The sequence below is a fragment of the Clupea harengus genome, chromosome 26, assembly GCF_900700415.2.
Source record: "Clupea harengus chromosome 26, Ch_v2.0.2, whole genome shotgun sequence".
Taxonomy (NCBI): domain Eukaryota; kingdom Metazoa; phylum Chordata; class Actinopteri; order Clupeiformes; family Clupeidae; genus Clupea; species Clupea harengus.
In genome coordinates this window covers 5143691-5163924 of record NC_045177.1, presented here as the reverse complement: position 1 = coordinate 5163924, position 20234 = coordinate 5143691, and the positions used below count along the sequence as shown (strand labels likewise).

General features: G+C 45.8%; 1 protein-coding gene across 1 annotated transcript in view; it reads left to right on the top strand.

Annotated features, from left to right (window-relative positions):
• Positions 1 to 18738, top strand: part of glis2a (GLIS family zinc finger 2a) — a 32663-nt gene extending 13925 nt beyond the window's left edge. Inside the window, exons 2-7 of the mRNA XM_031563475.2 lie at positions 6630 to 6845; positions 7997 to 8164; positions 11452 to 11634; positions 12898 to 13031; positions 13483 to 13601; positions 13919 to 18738. Of these exons, the coding sequence (XP_031419335.1) occupies positions 6654 to 6845; positions 7997 to 8164; positions 11452 to 11634; positions 12898 to 13031; positions 13483 to 13601; positions 13919 to 14634 (1512 nt within the window). The 5' untranslated portion in view covers positions 6630 to 6653 and the 3' untranslated portion in view covers positions 14635 to 18738. The remainder of the gene's footprint in view (positions 1 to 6629; positions 6846 to 7996; positions 8165 to 11451; positions 11635 to 12897; positions 13032 to 13482; positions 13602 to 13918) is intronic.
• The last annotated feature ends 1496 nt before the right edge of the window (positions 18739 to 20234 follow it).

Below are 20234 nucleotides of genomic sequence, written 5' to 3'. Positions count from 1 at the left end.
AAGAGGATAAAAACTCACAGGGAGGGATAGAAAAAAGGGAGGGAGAGGGAGAGACAGAAGGATAGGGGCAGTGGGGGTTGGGGTTGGCTGGAGACAGTAGTGGGTCGGCAAAGGAAAAGACTGGAAAAACAGAGGGGAGAGCGGGAAGGAGAGAGAGAGAAAGGGAGGGAAGGAGAGAGGGAGGGAGGGAAGAAGAAGAGGAGGAGAGAGAGAGAGAGAAGAGTGTGAGGGAGGAGAGGAGGTGGAGGAGAGCGGGAAGGAGAGAGAGAGAGAAAGAGGGAGGGAAGAAGAAGAGGAGAAGAGAGAGAGAGACGAGTGTGAGGGAGGAGAGGAGGTGGAAGAGAGGAGTGGAGGAGAGAGGGAGGCCAGCTCAGGGCGTCGTGGAAACGGAGGTTTCCTGTGTGAGAAGGCGGGCGGGCGGGCGGCAGCTGGCTGGGGTGCAGGCAGGGAGGCAGGAAAGAGTCTCTCATCTGAGGGTGTGTGACGCATACGCACCGTGTGTGTGTGAGACAGAGAGAGAGAGAGAAGGGTGTGAGTAGGGTGTGTGTGTGTGTGTGTGAGAGAGTGAGTCGGGTGTGTGAGTATGTGTGCATGAGGGAGAGGGAGAGAGAGAGAAGGGTGTGTGTGATATATGGTAGCTTGGGTGAGGGGCGGTGGAGCCACAGAGTGTGTGTGTGTGTGTGTGTATGTTTGTGTGTGTGGTTTAACTGTGTATGTTTGTGCATCTGTGCATAGATATAACAGTTTTTGTGTGTTTGTGTTGAGGGGGATGTCGAATGAGACTATGGTTTATATGTGTGTGTGTGTGTGTGTGTGTGTGTGTGTGTGTGTGTGTGTGTGTGTGTGTGTGTGTGTGTGTGTGTGTGAGAGAGCAGCAGGGTGTCCACAGAGGCTGTGGTTTGGGTACGTGTGTGTGTGTGTGTGTGTGTGTGTGTGTGAGAGAGAGGGCCAGGGAGGTAGGGATCAGTGCCTGGGCATTCTGCCCAATGGGAGGTCACTGAGGGGAAGAAAGAGGCCCAGGGAGGTGTGTGTGTGTGTGTGTGTGTGTGTGTGCATTTGTTTGAGTGTATATGTGTGTGTGTGTGTGTGTGTGTGTGTGTGCATGCATATTTTTGGCTGACTGTGTATGAGAGTATGTTTGTCTTTGTGAGTGGACGTGCATTCGTGTGTATATTTCTCCATGTGTCTGTGTGTGTGTGTGTGTGTTTGCAAGTGTGCATGCATATTTCTCCATATATCTGGTCTTGGTATATGTGTGTTTTTCCATAGTTGTGTGTGCCAGCTCTTTTCTTTATGTGTGTAGTTCCACAGAGCATGTTTGTGCTGGGGTGTGTGTGTGTGTGTGTGTGTGTGTGTGTGTGTGTGTGTGTGTATGTTTGTGTGTGTGGGCACAGGCCTTTAAAATGATCCAGTGTCCTTTCTGCCTGTACGTTTATATACACACATTAAATGCAGAAATGTAAGTCTGTCTGTGAGTAGTTGTGTTTACAGTGTGAGTGTGTTTGGCTATATGTGTCTCATTGTGTGTGTGTGTGTGTGTGTCTGCACTCGTACACTCGTACAGCTTGTATTTATGCATAAAGAAGCAATCCGCAATTCGTTTTCGCTAAAGGTTGTTGATGTTTATGCTCAAAAGCCAATCAAATGACAGCCCTCCCCTCATTGCTCCTAAAGCTGTGCTCCTAAAGCTGTGCTCCTTGTTTATGGCTCCGTCGGAGCCACCGTGTTTGTTTCCCATTTTCAGAGCCAGGACTGTTTGCGAACACCGGATTATAAATGTTTTTTTTTTATAGAGCAAACACTGAACGGACAGCTAGAGAACCGAGCAGATTAACTCCCTGAATTTGACAAAAAGTCTCTGATATTACAATCGCAGACTACACCTTTAAGTGTGTGCACATTGTGCTCAGCCTGTGTGTTTTTTTGCTCATGTGCATGTGTGTCTGTGTGTGTGTGTGTGTGTGTGTGTGTGTGCGTGTGTGTGTGTGTGTGTGTGTGTGTGTGCGTGCGTGTGTGTGTGCGTGTGTATGTGTGTGTGTGTGTGTGTGTGTGTGTGTGAGAGAGAGAGCACCATCTCTCTGCATGGCCAGCATGTGTGAGCGGCTGTGAGCTCACAGTGGAATGCAAAGCCGCACTGGTGGCCTGGCATGCAGTAAGTCTCTCAGCACAGCCTGTACTGTGGCGAAGAGTTGAGCTGCTTCTTCCCTCATATGTTCACAGCCTGAGCAACCAAAAAACCAGAGGGGCTCTTTGCAAAGGAATAAGGAGGAGGAAGAATATAATCCAGAATCTTTAACAGCTTTATCTTGAACTGTCTAGATTGGATGAGAGTTCTCATGGTCCTTGTGTTTGGCTATTAGCCTTATGCAGTGTGTTCTAGTCAATTCAATTCAATTCAACTTTATTTCGCCATGTATACAGATACTAGGAATTTTTTTTGGTTTTCTCCATGCAGGCTATAGTATCACAAATAGAACAACAAGACAACACAGAACAACAATACAAGGACAGATAGTACCAGACAGTATGAGCAAAATAATAAATAAGAATGGAGGTAGTGCAAGTAGTCTGTCCTCCTTGCATGGTTCAATGCAACTCTTCAAGCAGACGTTCAAATAAACCATTCTGAAGTATCTGAGTGAAGGAAGATAAGATGGAGAAGCTCTTTGGAGGGTTACTGTGGAGATCTGATCTGAGATCTGTGATAAGTCTGTGATAGCTCCTTAGTTCAACATCTCTGTTGGGGGTCCGGGGTCGGCATTAACTGTGTTCATCTTAATGATTATCTGAAGAGGCCACTTGGGGAAACGTGGCTTGCCGTGTGTGTGTGTGTGTGTGTGTGTGTTTGTGTGTGTGTTAGTGTGTGTGTGTGACAAACCGAGAGTTAGAAAGAGACAGAGGGGAAAGAGCGAGGGAACGGGAGAGAGAGGGAGGGAGAGAGAGAGATGAAAAACAAATTAAATTGTCTTTTGAGAGGACTCCCACTGAGGCCCTACCACCCTCTTCCTGGCCCCTGGGCAGAACCAGGGCAAGCGCTCGATGACAAATGAAACATCTCAACTATTCTCTCTTTCTCTTTCTCTCTCTTGCTCTCTCTCTCTCTTTCTCTCTCGCTCTCTCTCTCTCTCGCTACTCCCACTATCTCTCTCTATCTCCCACCGCCATCATCCTCCGATGTGCTTTGAACTCTGGAATGGAGAATGTGTGAGTACATAGGGGGGGGGCTGCCCTGTGTGTACGTGTATGTGTATATATATGTCTGTGTTGGGGGGGGGGGGGGGGGGGGGGGTGGCGTTGATGGTGGGGGGTGTTTGTAGGGATACAAACGTCTCATTCAGACCCCCTGGCACCCTCCACATTGCCCCCCACCCACCCTCTCCTGCCCCTCCACTTCCAAGCACACACCAAACTGTTCCAGGCTGTGTTTGCCCCGCGGGGGGACAAAGATTCCTTTCAAAGCGGCAAGCTGTCGGCACAAAGACAACCTGACCCCACGCCTGGGTGCGGAAGTCCCTGTGAGGTCAACTCCACCGACCCCCCCCCCCCCCCCCCTTCCTCTAGGCCCCCCCACAGCCCCCCCCCCCTCCAGCTCACAACCACCACCACTCCACCAGCCTGACCCTGCCCACCTAACCCCCCACCACAAACGTAACACACAGAAATACACACAGATACATGCATACAGTATACACATACATATATTATGCACAAATACACACAAAAAAAGACAACACACACACAAATAAATGCTATTAGCGCTCTATAGCCCTATTAGCCCACATTTAAAAACACTGCCGCTAGCTAGCTAAATCACAAACAGACCAGTGCGAAAAGGGTCCAAAACTCTAGGCTAGGTTATGTGGAAATAGAGAGAGAGACAGAAAGAGAGAGAGAGAGAGAATGAAAATAAAAAGAGAAGGGGAGAATTGACTGAGGGAGAGAATCCATCAGAGGGAGGAGAAGAAGAGAGACAGGCCGGGAAAAGGAGGGTGGGGAAAGAGAGAGAGAGAGAGAGAGAGGAGGAGGAGGAGGAGGAGGAGGAGGAGGAGGGGGAGCCCTTGCCAGGGAGTGGCTGCCAGGACGGGGGCCACAGGGCTGAGTGGGGGCGCCGTCTGCGTTCCTGCACTGAGGGGAGTTTCCGCTGGAAAGAGAGAGAGAGAGAGAGAGAGAGAGAGAGAGGGAAAGAAAAGAGAAAGGAGAGAAAAAGAGTAAGGGGAAAGGATGGAGGGAAAAAGACAGAAGGATGAGAAGAGAAAGCGACTGAATGATGGAAAGAAACAGAAAAAGGGAGAGAGGAAGGGAGGGAGGGAATTAAAAAAAGACAGACAGAAGGATAGAGCGAGGGAGGGGTAGAGTATAAAAGAGAGAAAGGCTGAGGGGTTGAAAGAGAAAGAAGGAAAGAAAGGCTAGATGGGACAAACAAGGCAGACTCTTCAGGAGCCAGGGTGTAACTCTGACTGAGTGCGGAGGCGTCTCTGAGCGAGAGCCTGTTTGCGTTGAGCACTTCTGCTACGTCCGCCATCCTTCATGGGCGTAGCACCTTTAGCCACTCAGCTACATTTACATTTATTCCTGAAAAAAAAGGCCATGAAATATAATTGTTTACATTTAGTTTTGAAGAAAAAAAACCATGAGTAGACCCAAAATTTGACAAAGTCGTCGTTTCTGCAAACTGAGAGTGTATTTTCTGCCTGACTGTGTTTCTCAGCAGTCCCTAGTTGACAGTCCAGAGGAATGTGTAGCTCAGAGAAATATGCTTTTTTGTGGTGGACTGTTTGTACAACTCCATCGTGACTCACAGGCATTTGTGGTTTACGGTCCAGAATGGCTTCTTCAGTGTAAACATCTCCGCTCCGCGGGGGCCCCTATAGCAGGAACTTTCTAGAAAACTCTAGAATCCGCAGCGGAAAACACTGGAGTGAATTTGATTCGTTCCTCCTCCTCTTGTTCTCTCTCCTCTCCTCACCTCTCCTCCCGTCTCCTGTTGTGGGCCTGCAGGTCTTTATTTACGGTGAGGGGTTAATGAACTGTGTGACCTGCAGTTCCACCCATGGCTCGCAGACACAGACACTGGGGCTGCGTGTAGATACAGGCCAGACTCCCAAACCACCGCTCTTCATTAGGACTGAGTGTGTGTATATGTGTTTATGTGTGTGACAGAGAGTTTGCGAAGTGAGTGTGTGTGTGTGTGTGTGTGTGTGTGTGTGTGTGTGTGTGTGTGTGTGTGTGTGTGTGTGTGTGTGTGTGTGTGTGTGTTTGTTAGAGAGAGAGAGAGAAATAGAGTTTGTGAGTGTGTGGGAGAGCGAGAGAGAGAGAGTTTGTGAGTGTGTGTGAGAGGGAGAGCGTTTGGATGTGTTTGTGTATGTGTGTCACAGAGAGGGAGAGTGAAGGAGGCAGGCAGGCAGAGAGGGAGGGAGAACAAAGCAAGGCAGCGGTTTTAGTGTGTGTGTGTGTGTGTGTGTGTGTGTGTGTGTGTGTGTGTGTGTGTGTGTGTGTGTGTGTGTGCGCCAAAGCAAGGCAGCGGTTTTAGTGTGTGTGTGTGTGTGTGTGTGTGTGTGTGTGTGTGTGTGTGTGTGTGTGTGTGTGTGTGTGTGTGTGTGTGCCAAAGCAAGGCAGTGGTTTTAGTCTTGCATCTCTGGCATGCTGCATGTGCTGTGGTGGTACTGATGCTATGCGTTTGTCAGTGTTCCATTATGTGTAGAGCATACAGAATAGAAATCTCAAACTGTGTGTGTGTGTGTGTGTGTGTGTGTGTGTGTGTGTGTGTGTGTGAATTTCATGACATCTAGGATGAGAAGTTACTAGGGCCGAGGGGGGCACAGAAAGCAGGCCATCTGGTCTGATATGGCTCACATTCCTCTGTGTGTGTGTGTGTGTGTGTGTGTGTGTGTGTGTGTGTGTGTGTGTGTGTGCACATGTGTGTATGCACAAAGGTCACAGGAGAGAGAGAGAGGGAGAGAGAAAAAGAGAAAGAGGGGAGCTAAGCACCCCGCGCAGCATCCCACAGAAAGTAAGCGTGAGAGTATGCGAGCGTGTGTGCTGTGTGTGTGTGTGTGTGTGTGTGTGTGTGTGTGTGTGTGTGTGTGCTGTGTGTGTGTGTGTGTGTGTGGTGTGTGCTGTGTGTGTGTGTGTGAGTGTGAGTGTGTGTGTGTGTGTGTGTGTGTGCTGCTGAGGGGCTCTGACTAGCGTGACTAGCTGAAAGACATGTAAATGAGTAACAGTTGCTGGACGTATATTTAGCAATTTTTTCCATCAGCCCCCTTTACGTGTGTATGGGAGGGACAGAAAGAGACACGCCTCGCCCTGGGGTTTCTGAGGGTGGTGATGTTAGCGTCTGACAGGGCTCTTTTGTGTCACAGATGGATTTAGTTTTGTAAACAAAGTGTGACCATATATTCTTTGGCTCTAAATAATATGGAAGGGATGCATGTTTTCAGTCCAAATAGGAAATTTGTTTTTGTTTTTGTTTTTGGACAGTCATAGGGTTTGATGTTTGCTAGTATAAATATATAAAGAGGGACTTAAAGTCTGACCCGAATTCAATGCAAGCGCTAACCAGGCTAACCTGACTGACCTGTCATGAAGTGGCACCGCAGTAACAGCCTCTCTCATTGGCTCTCTGACCACAGGTGTGCGGAGCACGTGCCACTGCCATGCTGTCATTGGATGAACCGCTGGACCTGAAGCTGCCATCGGGCCGAGACCGGGCGCCGCAGAGGATGTCCATCTGCGCCCCCCTCCACGCCACCCGCGCCCGCCAGGTCCGCACGGCCAACGACAAGAGTGTCATCACGCCCATGCCCCCCTCCTCACCGCCCACAGGTCAGCTGGGAGCACCAGCACATGTGTGATCACATGACATGTTCACAACAACACGTGGGTTCGCTAAAAAAAAGCCTTCTTGGTAGAAGGTTCTCATTTCTGAAGTATCACTCTGAAGATGAACCGGTGGACCTTCACAAAGGGTCCTTTACCCCAATACAACACCTTTAACCTTTATCCTTTAACGGCTAATCATTAGTGACTCCATAATAATAAAAAAAAACCATATTTTTACCATTTAGAAATTCTATCTGTTTGTAAAAAAACATCCACGCTTTTAGGTGATCATCTATATATATATATGCACATTCCCCAGAGGCCCTATGTTCCATAGGTAGCACATTACACTGAGCCGGTCCTAAGGTACTGCACATGATGACCTACCTAGGTAACGCAGACAGACTTTGCACAGTGCAATGGAATTCTTAATTGTAGGGTTCCCTCATCATGACGTCTGTAAATAACAGACGTGGCATAAAACAGGCTATTGTTTTGGGTGACCGTGTGAGTTCACCTAACCACTATGGTCGCCAGTATGATTGAATTACCTTCTCTCTCTCTCTCTCTCTCTCTCTCTCTCTCTCTCTGCGGCCCAGCGCTGACCTCTACCTGATAGGGCCAGTGATAGTCTTACTTAGACGTGACGTCACAAAACTATAACCGTAAGCAACATTCTAAACTAAAAGGACATCGGTTTAGGTTCCACAGAGCAGAGAGAGAGAGAGGAGTTACAGACATCTGTCCACATGACAGGCAAAATGGGTGAAACCAGCCGCCGCTGTGTCAGTATAAATGTTAAAGAGCAGTCAAGCAGCCAGAGAGAGCGATGGCGATAGGGGGTTAAGAACTCTGGCACAGGTGGAGTTGACTTTGAACACATTTGACAGAAACATTCTGCGTGTGTGTGTGTGTGTGTGTGTGTGTGTGTGTGTGTGTGTGTGTGTGTGTGTGTGTGTGTGTGTGTGTGTGTGTGTGTGTGTGTGATGAGTGATGTGTGTGTGTGTGTGATGAGTGATGAGTGTGTGTGTGTGTGTGTGTGTGTGTGTGTGTGTGTGTGTGTGTGTGTGTGTATGTCCACCTGGAAGATAGGAATTCCTACTTGGGCATTCTTTTCCTTCAAAAAACCTTTAATCCCCCTTTCTTTCTCCTGCCCCTCCTCCTATCTGTGTTCCAGGTGTGCCTGTGTCACCCCAGGCCAAAACAGGAGCCCCAGACCCCCCCTGCCATGGACCTGACCTCCCGACACGGCTCAGCACCTCCCTCCCCCATCGACACCCACTCCAATGGGGCAGCCATGCATTCCTACCTTCCCAGGGTATGGACAGCAGATATAGTCTCTATGGTGAATATTCCCTGGGTGTGGACAGCACATATAGTCTCTATGGTGCATTTTCCCAGGGTATGGACAGCAGATATAGTCTCTATGGTGAATATTCCCAGGGTGTGGACAGCACATATAGTCTCTATGGTGAATATTCCCAGGGTGTGGACAGCACATATAGTCTCTATGGTGAATATTCCCAGGGTATGGACAGCACATATAGTCTCTATGGTGAATATTCCCAGGGTGTGGACAGCACATATAGTCTCTATGGTGAATATTCCCAGGGTGTGGACAGCACATATAGTCTGTATTGAGCATCTTCCCAGGGTAAAGACAGCACATATAGTCTGTATTGAGCATCTTCCCAGGGTATAGACAGCACATATAGTCTGTATCGAGCACCCCCCGACCACAGGGCTGTAGCAGCCATCACAGATAATCACGTAGTATTTGTTTCAATTCACCTTCCCCTCAGAAGGCATGTTTGAGCTATCCAGTAGACAGATGTGGTGTGTGTTTTTCAAACGGTTCACTCCAAACCCAAGTCTTTAAAAGCCTGTCTGAAAATAGCATGAATAGCCTAAAAAGAGTATTGAATTACACATGCAAGCTTCTGACATGCATATTCAGGGACATGTGTCTTCATAATCACACACTACAGGGCTGTTTGAGGGGTCGCGACCCTAGTTGAAGGATGACGTGAGCCAATGACTGGATGTTGTCACCTGAATTTTAAAATCGTACATCTACATAACCTTCTCCTTATTTGGACTTACAGAAAGAAAGGTCTCTCAAAAAATGTACTTGAGAACCTAAACATGGCAACTAAAATAGAGTTGGAAAGCAATATTTTTTGGAAATGTTTCCCTCTGTCTTCCTCCCTGAAACTATTGGCTCTGGCGTTTAAATTTAAATAGTTCACATATATTCAGCATTAAATATTGAATCCGAATCAAGTGTATAATCAATGTTAAGGTTTCTTGAAGAAACACTTTCTGTGAGAGATTCTATGCAGTTTTTAGGTTTTAAGAACCTTTATTTTTCTTTTGAAAAACTGTGGAACTGAAGGACGCTTTAAGGGGTGTCCTTTTATTTTGTCAAATTGTTTCGTAATACGCTCAACTCTGTAACCTGCAGTTGCGCTAACTTAGGCCCGAGCACCTAAACTCCGTGGAGAGTTAAAGGAGACAGACTATGAATTACGGCCTTAATTTCCCCGCGACTTGAGACCCGAGGGTGTGTTAGAAAGAAGCTGTGTGTGTCTCCTCGAGCTGTCAGCGTCTCGTGCCTGACCAGAGCATGGGGTGGAGGGGTTGAAAATCAAATCATCGTCGGAGGGCCTTCGTGTCCCGATAAGAACTCGTTAGCTATCACATGCGCTCCTGTGGGCCACATGCCCTGCACTGACGCCCATTCACCCCCACTCCGCTGGCCCGCTCATTTAGAACACCAAATCGAATCTCGCCGGGCGCATTCTCCGCGACATGCTGTTTGCCACCTTTGTCCGCTAAGAAAACTGGAACACGCGACGGACAAGACACACAAACTCACGTGCACATCGACTACCAGTGAGGCCCGGCACTGTGCTCCTCTAATGATCTACGTTAACGCCGAAGTATCTCATATCGTTTTACATTTTCGAAGCCGGCTAAAACAGAGAACCCTAAGAAACTCATTCATCCATGGAAAACAAGTAAGAAACTTTCAAAGAGACACCGGTCCCTGCCTGCCCCTTATTTTGTGTGGGTTCAGTTCAGGACTCTAAAGGCAAGAAGTGGCCTCCTACGGTGGTCAAGTTAGGAAGAACTGTTAACATCGCTTAGAGCAGCTTTAAGGCTGTTTAAGTGTGAAGGAGTAGTTGGAACAGGAGATTTGTCATCTACATTTACATTTTCAGGCCCTGTAAGTTTCAAAGAAATATAGTTAAAAAGCAAAGAAAAAGAAGAATCAAATCGCATAAAATACACAGGAATACCAAGGTTGAGAGTTTTTTATTCCCCCGAACATAAACAGCAAACTACACCTTTAACACAAAATGTTTCTTCAAGTATTTGTTGAAAAACAGTTCAAGTTTAGGACCAGCTGAGGCATCAGGAACAGCTGGAGCTGTTGTGTGTGTGTGTGTGTGTGTGTGTGTGGTTGGGGGTGGTGGGCGATAGAGGCTAGGCGTGTGCAGACCTCACGCCCAGTAACTCAATTCAGCCCATCTGTAATTCAATTCACCATCTATCTGTGGTGTGTAGCTCATTTAGTGACACCGCCAACCCCCATATCTGCACACACAGACTATACACTGATAAAGATGCTCCCATTTGAACCATCACTATGAAAAAGATAGAGAGAGAGGGAGAGAGAGAGAGAAAGAGAAAGAGAGAGAGGGTCAGTGAGGGACCTCCAGGCCTAAGGTTTACCACATCACTTTCCAACCCCTACATTCAATTCCATTCTACAAATCAAAATGACTCTTCCACAGAGGTCACTCACAGTTCAATTCCATCTAAAACCCAGTTCACCCCAATCAGCTCTTCATAGAGTAAAGCCCTGACCCTTGGCCTGCTTAGCTTAGGGGCTAAAAGCTGCCATCCACGGGTGACGTTTGTGTTGAAATGCTCTCTGTTCTTTTTTCCCCCTTCTGCACACTCTAAACACTGACTATATGGGGGAAAGCTATGTGCAACCCCAGCCCTCCCCCTCCTCCTCTCTCATCCCCTGGTCCCCCGGCCTCCCTCCATTTATGAGTCCTGTCCTCCAGCACTCCCACTCTTTCCTCTCTGCGGACCATGATCTGGCCTTAAGTGCCGTGTGGCTTCGGCTGAAGCCAGGACGGTCGGTCTGTGCCGACTACTCCCTGCAACCTCCGTGGGTGAAGCAGCCCTTCGCCATTTGTCATCCCTGTCTCTCTCTCTCTCTCTCTCTCTCTCTCTCTCTCTCTGGGTCACGACCCTGTTGTTGTTTTTTTCTCCCACTTTCTTTCATTGTTTCTGTCATTCTCCTCGTGTCTCCATCTCCATTTGGTAGTGTCTGCTGCTGACATGCGAGTCATTCTCATTAGCACAAACACAGACAGCTCTTCTTGCCTGCTTTCTCAGCTGCTTCAGCGGGCGGTTGAGGAGATACCCCAAGTAGACTACACTCTGTGTGTGTGTGTGTGTGTGTGTGTGTGTGTGTATGTACTTAAGGGAATATGTCTGGGCTTGTTCTCTCAGCAGAGTTAGGCAAGGCATTTTGATTTAATTTGCCAACAGTGCATCATCTCTCTCTCTCTCTCTCCCTCTTTCTCCCTCTCTCTTCTCAATACCTCACAGGAGTCTGCAAACGCCCACTACCTGGAGGGCGGAGCCTCAGCGCAGGGCTTCCAGTTCTTCCTGCCGATTGGAGCAGGGGGCGGCTTTCAGCTCCCCTCCTCCCTGTTCATTGGCCGGAACGGGGAAAAGCGTACGTCGCCCGAGCCCTCATCAGACGAGCAGCTGGGCTGCCGCTGGAGAAAGGTGAGGGGGGACAGGGGTATCGGGGTATCGGGGTATTAGAGGAGGGCGGGGTGAGGGGTGGAGAAAAGCCGTTGGTCAAACAGTCAGAAAGTGTGGTGCAACTATAAGTGTGTGGTTCTAACAAGCTCAGAGACCGGCAGCTAACTATTTGGATGTACTCGTATCTAAACAGTGTACTATACTATGGACAAGGGGCTGGGAGTCACTGTGTAATTTGGGATGTGATTATCATGACCTGTTGCCCCTGATATCAACATCTCCCCCTTATTCTGTGATATGCGTTTGTGAAAAACACTGGTCACCTACTTTACCTGTATAAAAACACAGAAACCAGAGCACTCACTAAATAGTCGTGGTATGTAAGTAAGACTGCTACCTCCCTAGAAGTATCTTGCAATCTTTTTTTCCTCCGCCGGGACCACGGGGTCAAGAGAGGCCCAGGCGAGGGCACCATTGCACCATCTCAAGGGTGACACAAGGCCTCTGGTCTGGCCCATTTTTATGGAAAGATTTGAAATCATATGTCGAGATTTAAAAAAAAAAAAAAAACAATGTTCAGAAGGAAATAGCAAGAAAGCTTACAACACATTTGCCACTTTAAATAGTGAATGTTTCCTCTGTCATACTTACTTTTCTGCGTTCTGATCAGTAAAATGAGTACAAAACAAGCAACTGGGCCTATTTTTTTAACATTAGCCCAACTAGTCCGACAATTCCAATAAGGCCTCAGACCTTCACACTCCAGGTCACAAACCTCTGGTTATTTGGAACACCCAGGCGCCCTCTTGTGGTTGAAGCAGCACAAAACACCAACACTAACTGTTAACAGCTTTAACTTAGGGAGTGCCTGTATGCATGTTAAATAAAAAATACTTGACTTCAGTGTTTCAATGACTTCAGTGTTTTAATACTGCAGTGGATAAAACACAGAATATTTCCACATCTCTTTGTTGATCCTCTGGGGGTACTTCTACTCATTACGTTTATAATTACCAGCAACCCATTCCTTAAAAATTAGACTAAGTAGATCTCATATGCATCAGAGATACAAATATTTACTAATTCTTTAATTGGTTCTTGGTAGTCATGCAGGGATAAGATAATAAATAAGATTTTCCAAAAAGTACATTTCCAAATCGCACCGCTATACCAAAATGTGGAAACCTACCTAAATTGTTCATCATTTTCTTCTCTGCCCCTCCTTCTCTCGCCCTCCTCTCCTCTCCTCCTGTTGTTCTCTCCGTCTCTCCGCCTGCTCTCTAGTGCCGCCTGCTGTTCGACTCGCTGCAGGACTTGGTGGACCACGTTAATGACTTTCATGTGAAGCCTGAGAAGGATTCTGGGTACTGTTGCCACTGGGAGGGGTGTGCACGCAGGGGGCGTGGCTTTAATGCCAGGTGAGGTTTTATACGGAATGTTCATATATCATATTTGACTACTAATAACACAAGACAGAGGTCAGGGTCAAATTCAGTATTGAAAAGTAACTAACAAAACATTTAAAAATATTTTTTTGTACTTGTTTGGGTCATTAGCCCTACCTCTAAGAGAAACTGGTAACAGAAAATATAGGAACTGTATTTATTTTGACTTTATTTATTTTGACTTGTAAATCTAAGTTCATGTACTTAATAGACACTTTGTATCCAAAGCAACATTAATAATTATAATTATAATAATAACAATAACGATAATAATAATAATTATAATAATGATAATGATAATGATAATACATTCTTTTTTATGGTAGGGTATGCAATTTTGGGTGTATCTTTTGTATCTGCTTGAGTCCAACAACAACAACAACAGTGTCTAAACTGATCCGTTGTTGTGTGTGATGTCACTCAGGTATAAAATGCTGATCCATGTTCGCACCCACACCAACGAGAAGCCTCACCACTGCCCCACCTGCAACAAGAGCTTCTCACGCCTGGAGAACCTGAAAATACACAACCGCTCACACACAGGTAGGAAAACCATACACACACACACACATACACATACACACACACACACACACACACACACACACACACACACACACACACACACACACACACAGCCGCTGACAGAGGTAGGATAGCCCCACTTACCATCACACACACACACATATCCAACCATACACTAATGGGGACATAACAACATATACACACCCACACACATATGAGAGTATGGATGAACTCACAACCACACACACATAGCTGTACACTGTTGAGTGCATCCAAACACACAAACACATCCAGTCACATACCGTCACACACCACTCTCTCTGTCTCTCCCCCAGGCGAGAAGCCCTACATCTGTCCCTACGAGGGCTGCAACAAGCGCTACTCCAACTCCAGCGACCGCTTCAAGCACACGCGCACGCACTACGTGGACAAGCCCTACTTCTGCAAGATGGTGGGCTGCCTGAAGCGCTACACCGACCCCAGCTCCCTGCGCAAGCACATCAAGGCCCACGGCCACTTCGTGGCCCAGGAGCAGAGCCCCTCGCCCGGAATGGAGGCCCTCCTCAAGGCCGGCCGCCTGGTGGCCTCCTCAGGGTGCATCAGGCCCAAGGGGGACTCCACCCCTCCACCCGAGCTGCCCTACGTCACCGGGGCCCACATCGTCCTTCCGGGGGCTGCTGCTGCGGCCGCCGCCGCCGCCCTGCTCGGGGGCCACGGCCTGCACGGCCTAGGGGGGGCCTCTCTGCCCCTGTCCAACATGGGCCCTCTGGATCTCAGCGCGCTGGGGAGCCGGATGACCTCTCACCCCGGCCTGTCCCACGGCGGGCACCTGCTCTCCCCTCTGTTCCCGGGGGCTTCTCTGGGGCTGGGGCCCCTCCTGGCCAGGGGAGCCAGGGGCCGGAAGAGGGCCAGGGAGGAGGAAGATGACGAGGAAGAGAGGATGGAGGAAGATGACGGGGAAGAGGAAGAGGGAGGCTTTGGACGCGACCCCATGTCCTGGGTTGTCATTCCACCCGGGATGGTGGTGCTGAGGCCTGCTGTTGTCAGCTAAGCAACGGGGCCCTTCGGGAAAGGGTGCTGTGTGTGAGTGTGTGCGTGCGTGTCTGTGTGGTTGTGTGTGAGCGAGAAGGAGAGAAAGAAAGCGTGTGTGAGTGTGTTGAGAAATTTTCGGGAGGGGATGAATTCTCCGCTATTCCTACAACGGTTCATAGATATAATTTTTTTTTTTTTTTTTTTTTTACTTCTCAATGAAAGCTATAACAAAATAACCCTATTCATTCCCTACAGTTTGAAATGAGATTTGGAAGCTATGGGACAGTTTACTTGAACATTCCTACCTGAGGCCTATGTAATAAGCATGTCTTAACCAACGACGCGTTGCTTCCTCTGGCGTCGACTTGCCAGGGACGAGCATCTAAAAACTAAAGAGAAAGCTCATGTGGGCAATAAGCCTGTTCCAGAGGGGTGACTGGACGTGTGACTCACTGTAAGCCATCTGTCATGAGGCTTACACTGTCATGCAGGTTGACGACAGTGATGCCAATCATTATATGCTCTGTCTAACTTGTGTTCTGAGAGAGGGCTACAACACGTCACACTGTTTGTCTACAATGGAACTTCGACAGAGACCCTGATAGGCCATCATGGGACAAAGGTTTTTTTATTTCTTCTAATCACTCTGACACACCTTCGCCTTTCCTTGCAACGAATTTTGCTTTTCCCTCCCAATACTTTTCCATTCTGTGGCAATACCATTGTTCTTGCATTCCTCACAGTGAGGGGATGCAACAGTAACACAAGGGAACGCAAAAAAAAAAAGCATTGTAAGGGACCGCAAGGTAATTAATAAACTAGCGACAGAATACAGACGTATTTCCAAATATACAGAACTCTAACTGTGGCTTCTGAGGGGTCCGCAAATTTCAGTGTGCTTCTGGGAGGCAATCAACCTGACAGTCCAGCAACTCAACAGCCCCCTTAGGCTGTCTGTCGATGCATTCTTTTGCACTTTATGCCGTTCAGAAAGCGTTTTTTTTTTCTTTTTTCAGTTTTACAGGATCTCTACGTCATGACATAGCAAACAACAAAGATACGTTTTTTTTGTTTGTTTTAAAAGGTTTTTTTTCTGACGAAAGGCAACACCTCAACGTCTCATATCTCAAATGTTCTTTTATATGAATTACATTGTTGGGGCTTCTGAGTCTTTGTATGAAAATGATATTTGTATGTGATTTCTAAGAAGACAAACCCCATGCAATAGTGTGGTGCAACCGATACAGTTCTGACAGGCTGCGCAGACAGCAACAACGGACCATGAGCTTTAAGTTTTGAAGCCGAGTTAAATGCTTTGCTTTTTCGTCTGTGACAATAACTTAACCTACCGCTTCAGTTGCCCTCTTCGCAAGAGGTAGAAGTCGACCTGACCGCAGAGCAATTTCTCTCTTGCACTCAGACAAGCCTAAAAAAAAAAGCTCTTCGTGGACAATCATCGCATTGCTGCTTATTGCACATACTTAACAAACGTTAGCTTAGCATGATACATCTGTGAAAAATAAAAAGTAAAATGTAAACTGAGAGAAGACATACTATTCATATTACTAGCAGTGTAACAAAGGGGACCAGTAGAATATAGGCCTATCTACCGCTGCAGGACTTGGACCATGTTACTACTCCTACACAAATGTGAGTGAAAGTACATGGCTTCCATGAAAGATGCTAGATCTACTAAAGGTCTTCTAGGTAACACGTACTGACAGATAATAATTAAAGAGAAGGTAAGAGTGGTGATAATACCGCTCCCGCTCATCTCTAGATTTGTCCGTAATGGTCCGTTTTCATTCTTCGGCTATGTCCAGAGATCTAGGTGGATACGGCCCACGGGGCTTCAGAACTGATAGACTATTGTTGGACGTGAGCCATGTTTAACAGGTGGTTTACGTCAGTGGTCCGTTTCGGGGTCCTCCCTCCCAAATCTCCTCAAGCGGGGTGGAGTCTGTCGCCCACCTATTCCGGTATTTTGCGTGTTCATCTCAAACTCTGTACACAGACACCTTTGTTCACCCATCATCATTAGGCTTTCAGGGTGCGGTATTCCCCGGATTTTATTAAGGAAAGCAAACAAATTATTCCCATCCCTGTTACATTGAGCGTCATTGATTATGCAGTATTTCACTTAATGCAGTATGCAGGCTATGCTAGCTGTCAAGATAAGGACTCCCAAGTCCACACCTCTCTTTTGGCACCATTGTGGCTGTGCATTGTTTCATTAGAATAGAGTCTGTCAGCCAATCAGCCGACAGAGTTCATTCTATTATATTTCTGTGATGACGAAACATTTTTAATGTTGATTGTATTTACTTTTTTTATTTGTCTTGCTGCTCTGTGCTTCCATTGACACGGGCCTGGTCACGGTCCACTCCCTGACACATGTAAACATTAACAGATAAGCATTCACTTACGGTAATAATAGATTTCTCCTATTTGAAATCAGCAGCTGTGCATTTTGTGTGTGTGTGTGTGTGTGTGTGTGTGTGTGTGTGTGTTTTTTTTTTTTTTTTTTTTTTTTAACCATTTAGCTGTTTTTTTTTTTATTTGCACATACAGATATTTAAGTATCAGTATTTTAATGGTCCGAAGTGCCTTCTATTTAGGTGAAAGTAGACAGCATACAGTGTATGAGATAAGCATTTATGGAGAGTGATCTGTCTAAATGTATATTTTCCCCAAGTCTTTGTTTTACGGACAAGAGTGAGGGATCCATGAAAGTTAAAATGTGTGCAATTAATCCCTCGTGAGAGGACTCTCCTGTTGTAAAGGATGTATTTTGTAACCCTTAAAAGAGAAGTGATGTCTTCTTCCTCTGTTCTGGATCTAATGATTTTATTTTGCACCTGAATCAGACTGGAGGGTCTATAGAAAAGACACTTAAGAAATAGGAGTGCAGTTCAATCCACAGTGTTCCACAATTGATCCCACACCACAGAGTGTTAAAAAACAAAAACAAAAAAAGAAAGAAAAATACGTGTTTCACCTGAAGCTGAGACAGTTGAGTTTTACAGTACAGACAATCAATGGAATGCACATCTGTGAAACCAAAAGATCGGGAGTTGTTCTGTCTCAGCTGTGGTTGAGCTGCTTTTGGTTGGTTCAAACAAGAAAAATACTTCCAGTCTAACATAGACCAGTAATTCTAGTTGCCATACCAAAAAGAAACATGTAATTCTAGACACAGTTCAAACAAACTTGAAATTCAAGACACAATATGAGTAGAAAGACCAGGAACTATTTTTCATGTGATCTAGAGCAAGACAGCATTTACATATGGCACATTTTGGAATAAAAACACCCTTGAGATTTTCCTGTCTGAAGGGTTGGATGTGTAGATTTATTTGTACACTATCATAGCCATCTCCATATTTAAGACCTGCTTGAAGAAAAATCTGCCATTTTGAAATTTCTGAAAGAAAATTACTACTTTTCAATCTAATTTTCACCACTGAGGGGTGCTATAAATAGAAGAAAAAAAAACTCTACAAACACATGAATGAATACGTTTTTATTTTTTAAGATGGTGACATTTTGGCAACGTGTCTCAAACAAAGTTTGCCTAGAGCCAGTCAAAATGTAGTGGCTAGTAATTATCAAGGTGAACTATTCAAAGAATGCTGATCTATTTTGACTGGAGATTATTTAATATTCTGATTATGGCTAAGATTAATGCTGATGGTTTACTGACCTAATGTTTGTGGCTCTGATCACCTGTTGATCTTACAGTGTTGTGCACCATCTTAAAATATGATTTGACATACTCCTCTTCATAGAGAGAAAGTGAGAGAGTGCAAAAGAGAGATTTTTTACACTTTGTGAGATGGGACCAAAGGTGAAAGGTAGCACTAAGTGTAATTCATCTTCTAGAAATGATACCGTTTTGTCTCTATAAAACTGCTCTTGAACAATCAGGCTCATGGTAGATGCACTTAAATACCCCTCTCAATGAAGGTGGCAAGTATAAAAGCCCATACAAATACAACCCTTCCTGTTCCTTTTCAAGCCATTTGTGAGTCAGCTTTGTTATCAATGGTTACGACAATGGCATTGATGTCAGAATAAAAAGAATGACACTGATGGTGTTAATAAAACAACATTTGACAAACACTACAGTTGTTGGGTGTGTGCTTTGGTTTGGTTTCACAAATTCCTTCACACCCTTTAATAATCTATTATTATTATCTTGAGCAGCTTTCTTAGTATGATATTCCGGTTGAACAGGAAATTGGGCACTGGGTAAGTTGAGAATTGTCACTGCTATGCTCATAACACCATATCACCATATCACCTTACAAATTCCACCTCCACCAAGCCGAAGTCTTTAGCCTTACCTATCCGGAGTTATTGCAGAAGATCCTCTCGGCATCAGGTATACTGTTCAATGTTCTAACATTTACTTAATTCTGCATTTGTCAGCTGTTTATTTTCCTACTGAAAGTTGGCCCTGCAAGCCCCCAACCCCCTCCTTACCTGGTCTGATTCCATCTCCTGTCAGAAGGCCCCTCCCCTCTTACTCCCTCCGTCTCCGTCTGTGGCCACAGGCCACACCTGAGACCTAACCAAACTCACCGGCAGGTCGGGTGTCACAGTAGTCAGGAGCTGGACTGCATGGAGTACAGATGCCAGGATTTCAGCAGCGATGGCTAGGAAAGGTGAGTGCTCTCTCTCCTGCCGTATTTCTTACCTGATGGAAATTTGGAATTTTGGCCCATAAAATATATCCCATAGACCCTGGTAACTATACATTAAGTGCAGTGTAATATATTGATTAACGAAGAGCAATGACACATTGATACTTTTCAGAAGCAAGAGTCAAAGTTAGGTTCACTATTAATGCTATTTAAGAGCAGAGTTCAGAGAGCAGATCAACAGTGTAAAGACTGTAACTATCGTTATTGTCACATTGTGAGAGAGAGAGAGAGAGGCCTAAGGGGATGCTGCATTTGGATTAAAATACAGTTAACTGAAACTGATGATAAAGTAAAGTGCACCTTCAGGTTAAACACCTTTGTTTGACTCAACATGATGAATATTCCATTAAATCTCATTTTGGTTGGTTAAAAAAGGTCAACAAGGCTGGCTTTGGCAGGCTCAAAAAATGTTGGTTTGTTTAAGAATGTTTAAAGAATTGTCTCTAAGCCTTTATTAGCACGACAAAACAAAGTAATTATTTATTTACACTACTGTTTAATATGATTCATCAACTGATTATTTCTTGTCTCTGTGCTTCTACACAAGTTCTATGCAAACGGTTCTATGCAAATCTATGCAAATCTGAGTTTTTTGTTGAGAAAAGATACTTGGGCACCTACAGTAATGACATACACCTGAAGGACAGCTCATTATGCCCTCAGAGGGACACCATCAAGTCCAAAAGCATTTTACCAAAAGCAAATGTTCCCTTAATTGGACAAAAACTATTTATTGTGCCTTTAATTGGGTTCAGTGCTTCAGTATTCCCTAAGTCTTCAGTATTACACGTGTGTCCCATAGCTGGAGATGCCACTCTTACAATCAGTATTTTACAAATGCACTAATAATGTCTGGCAATGAATTTCACCCCAATACAATCAGTATTTTACAAGTACACTAAACACATGATAT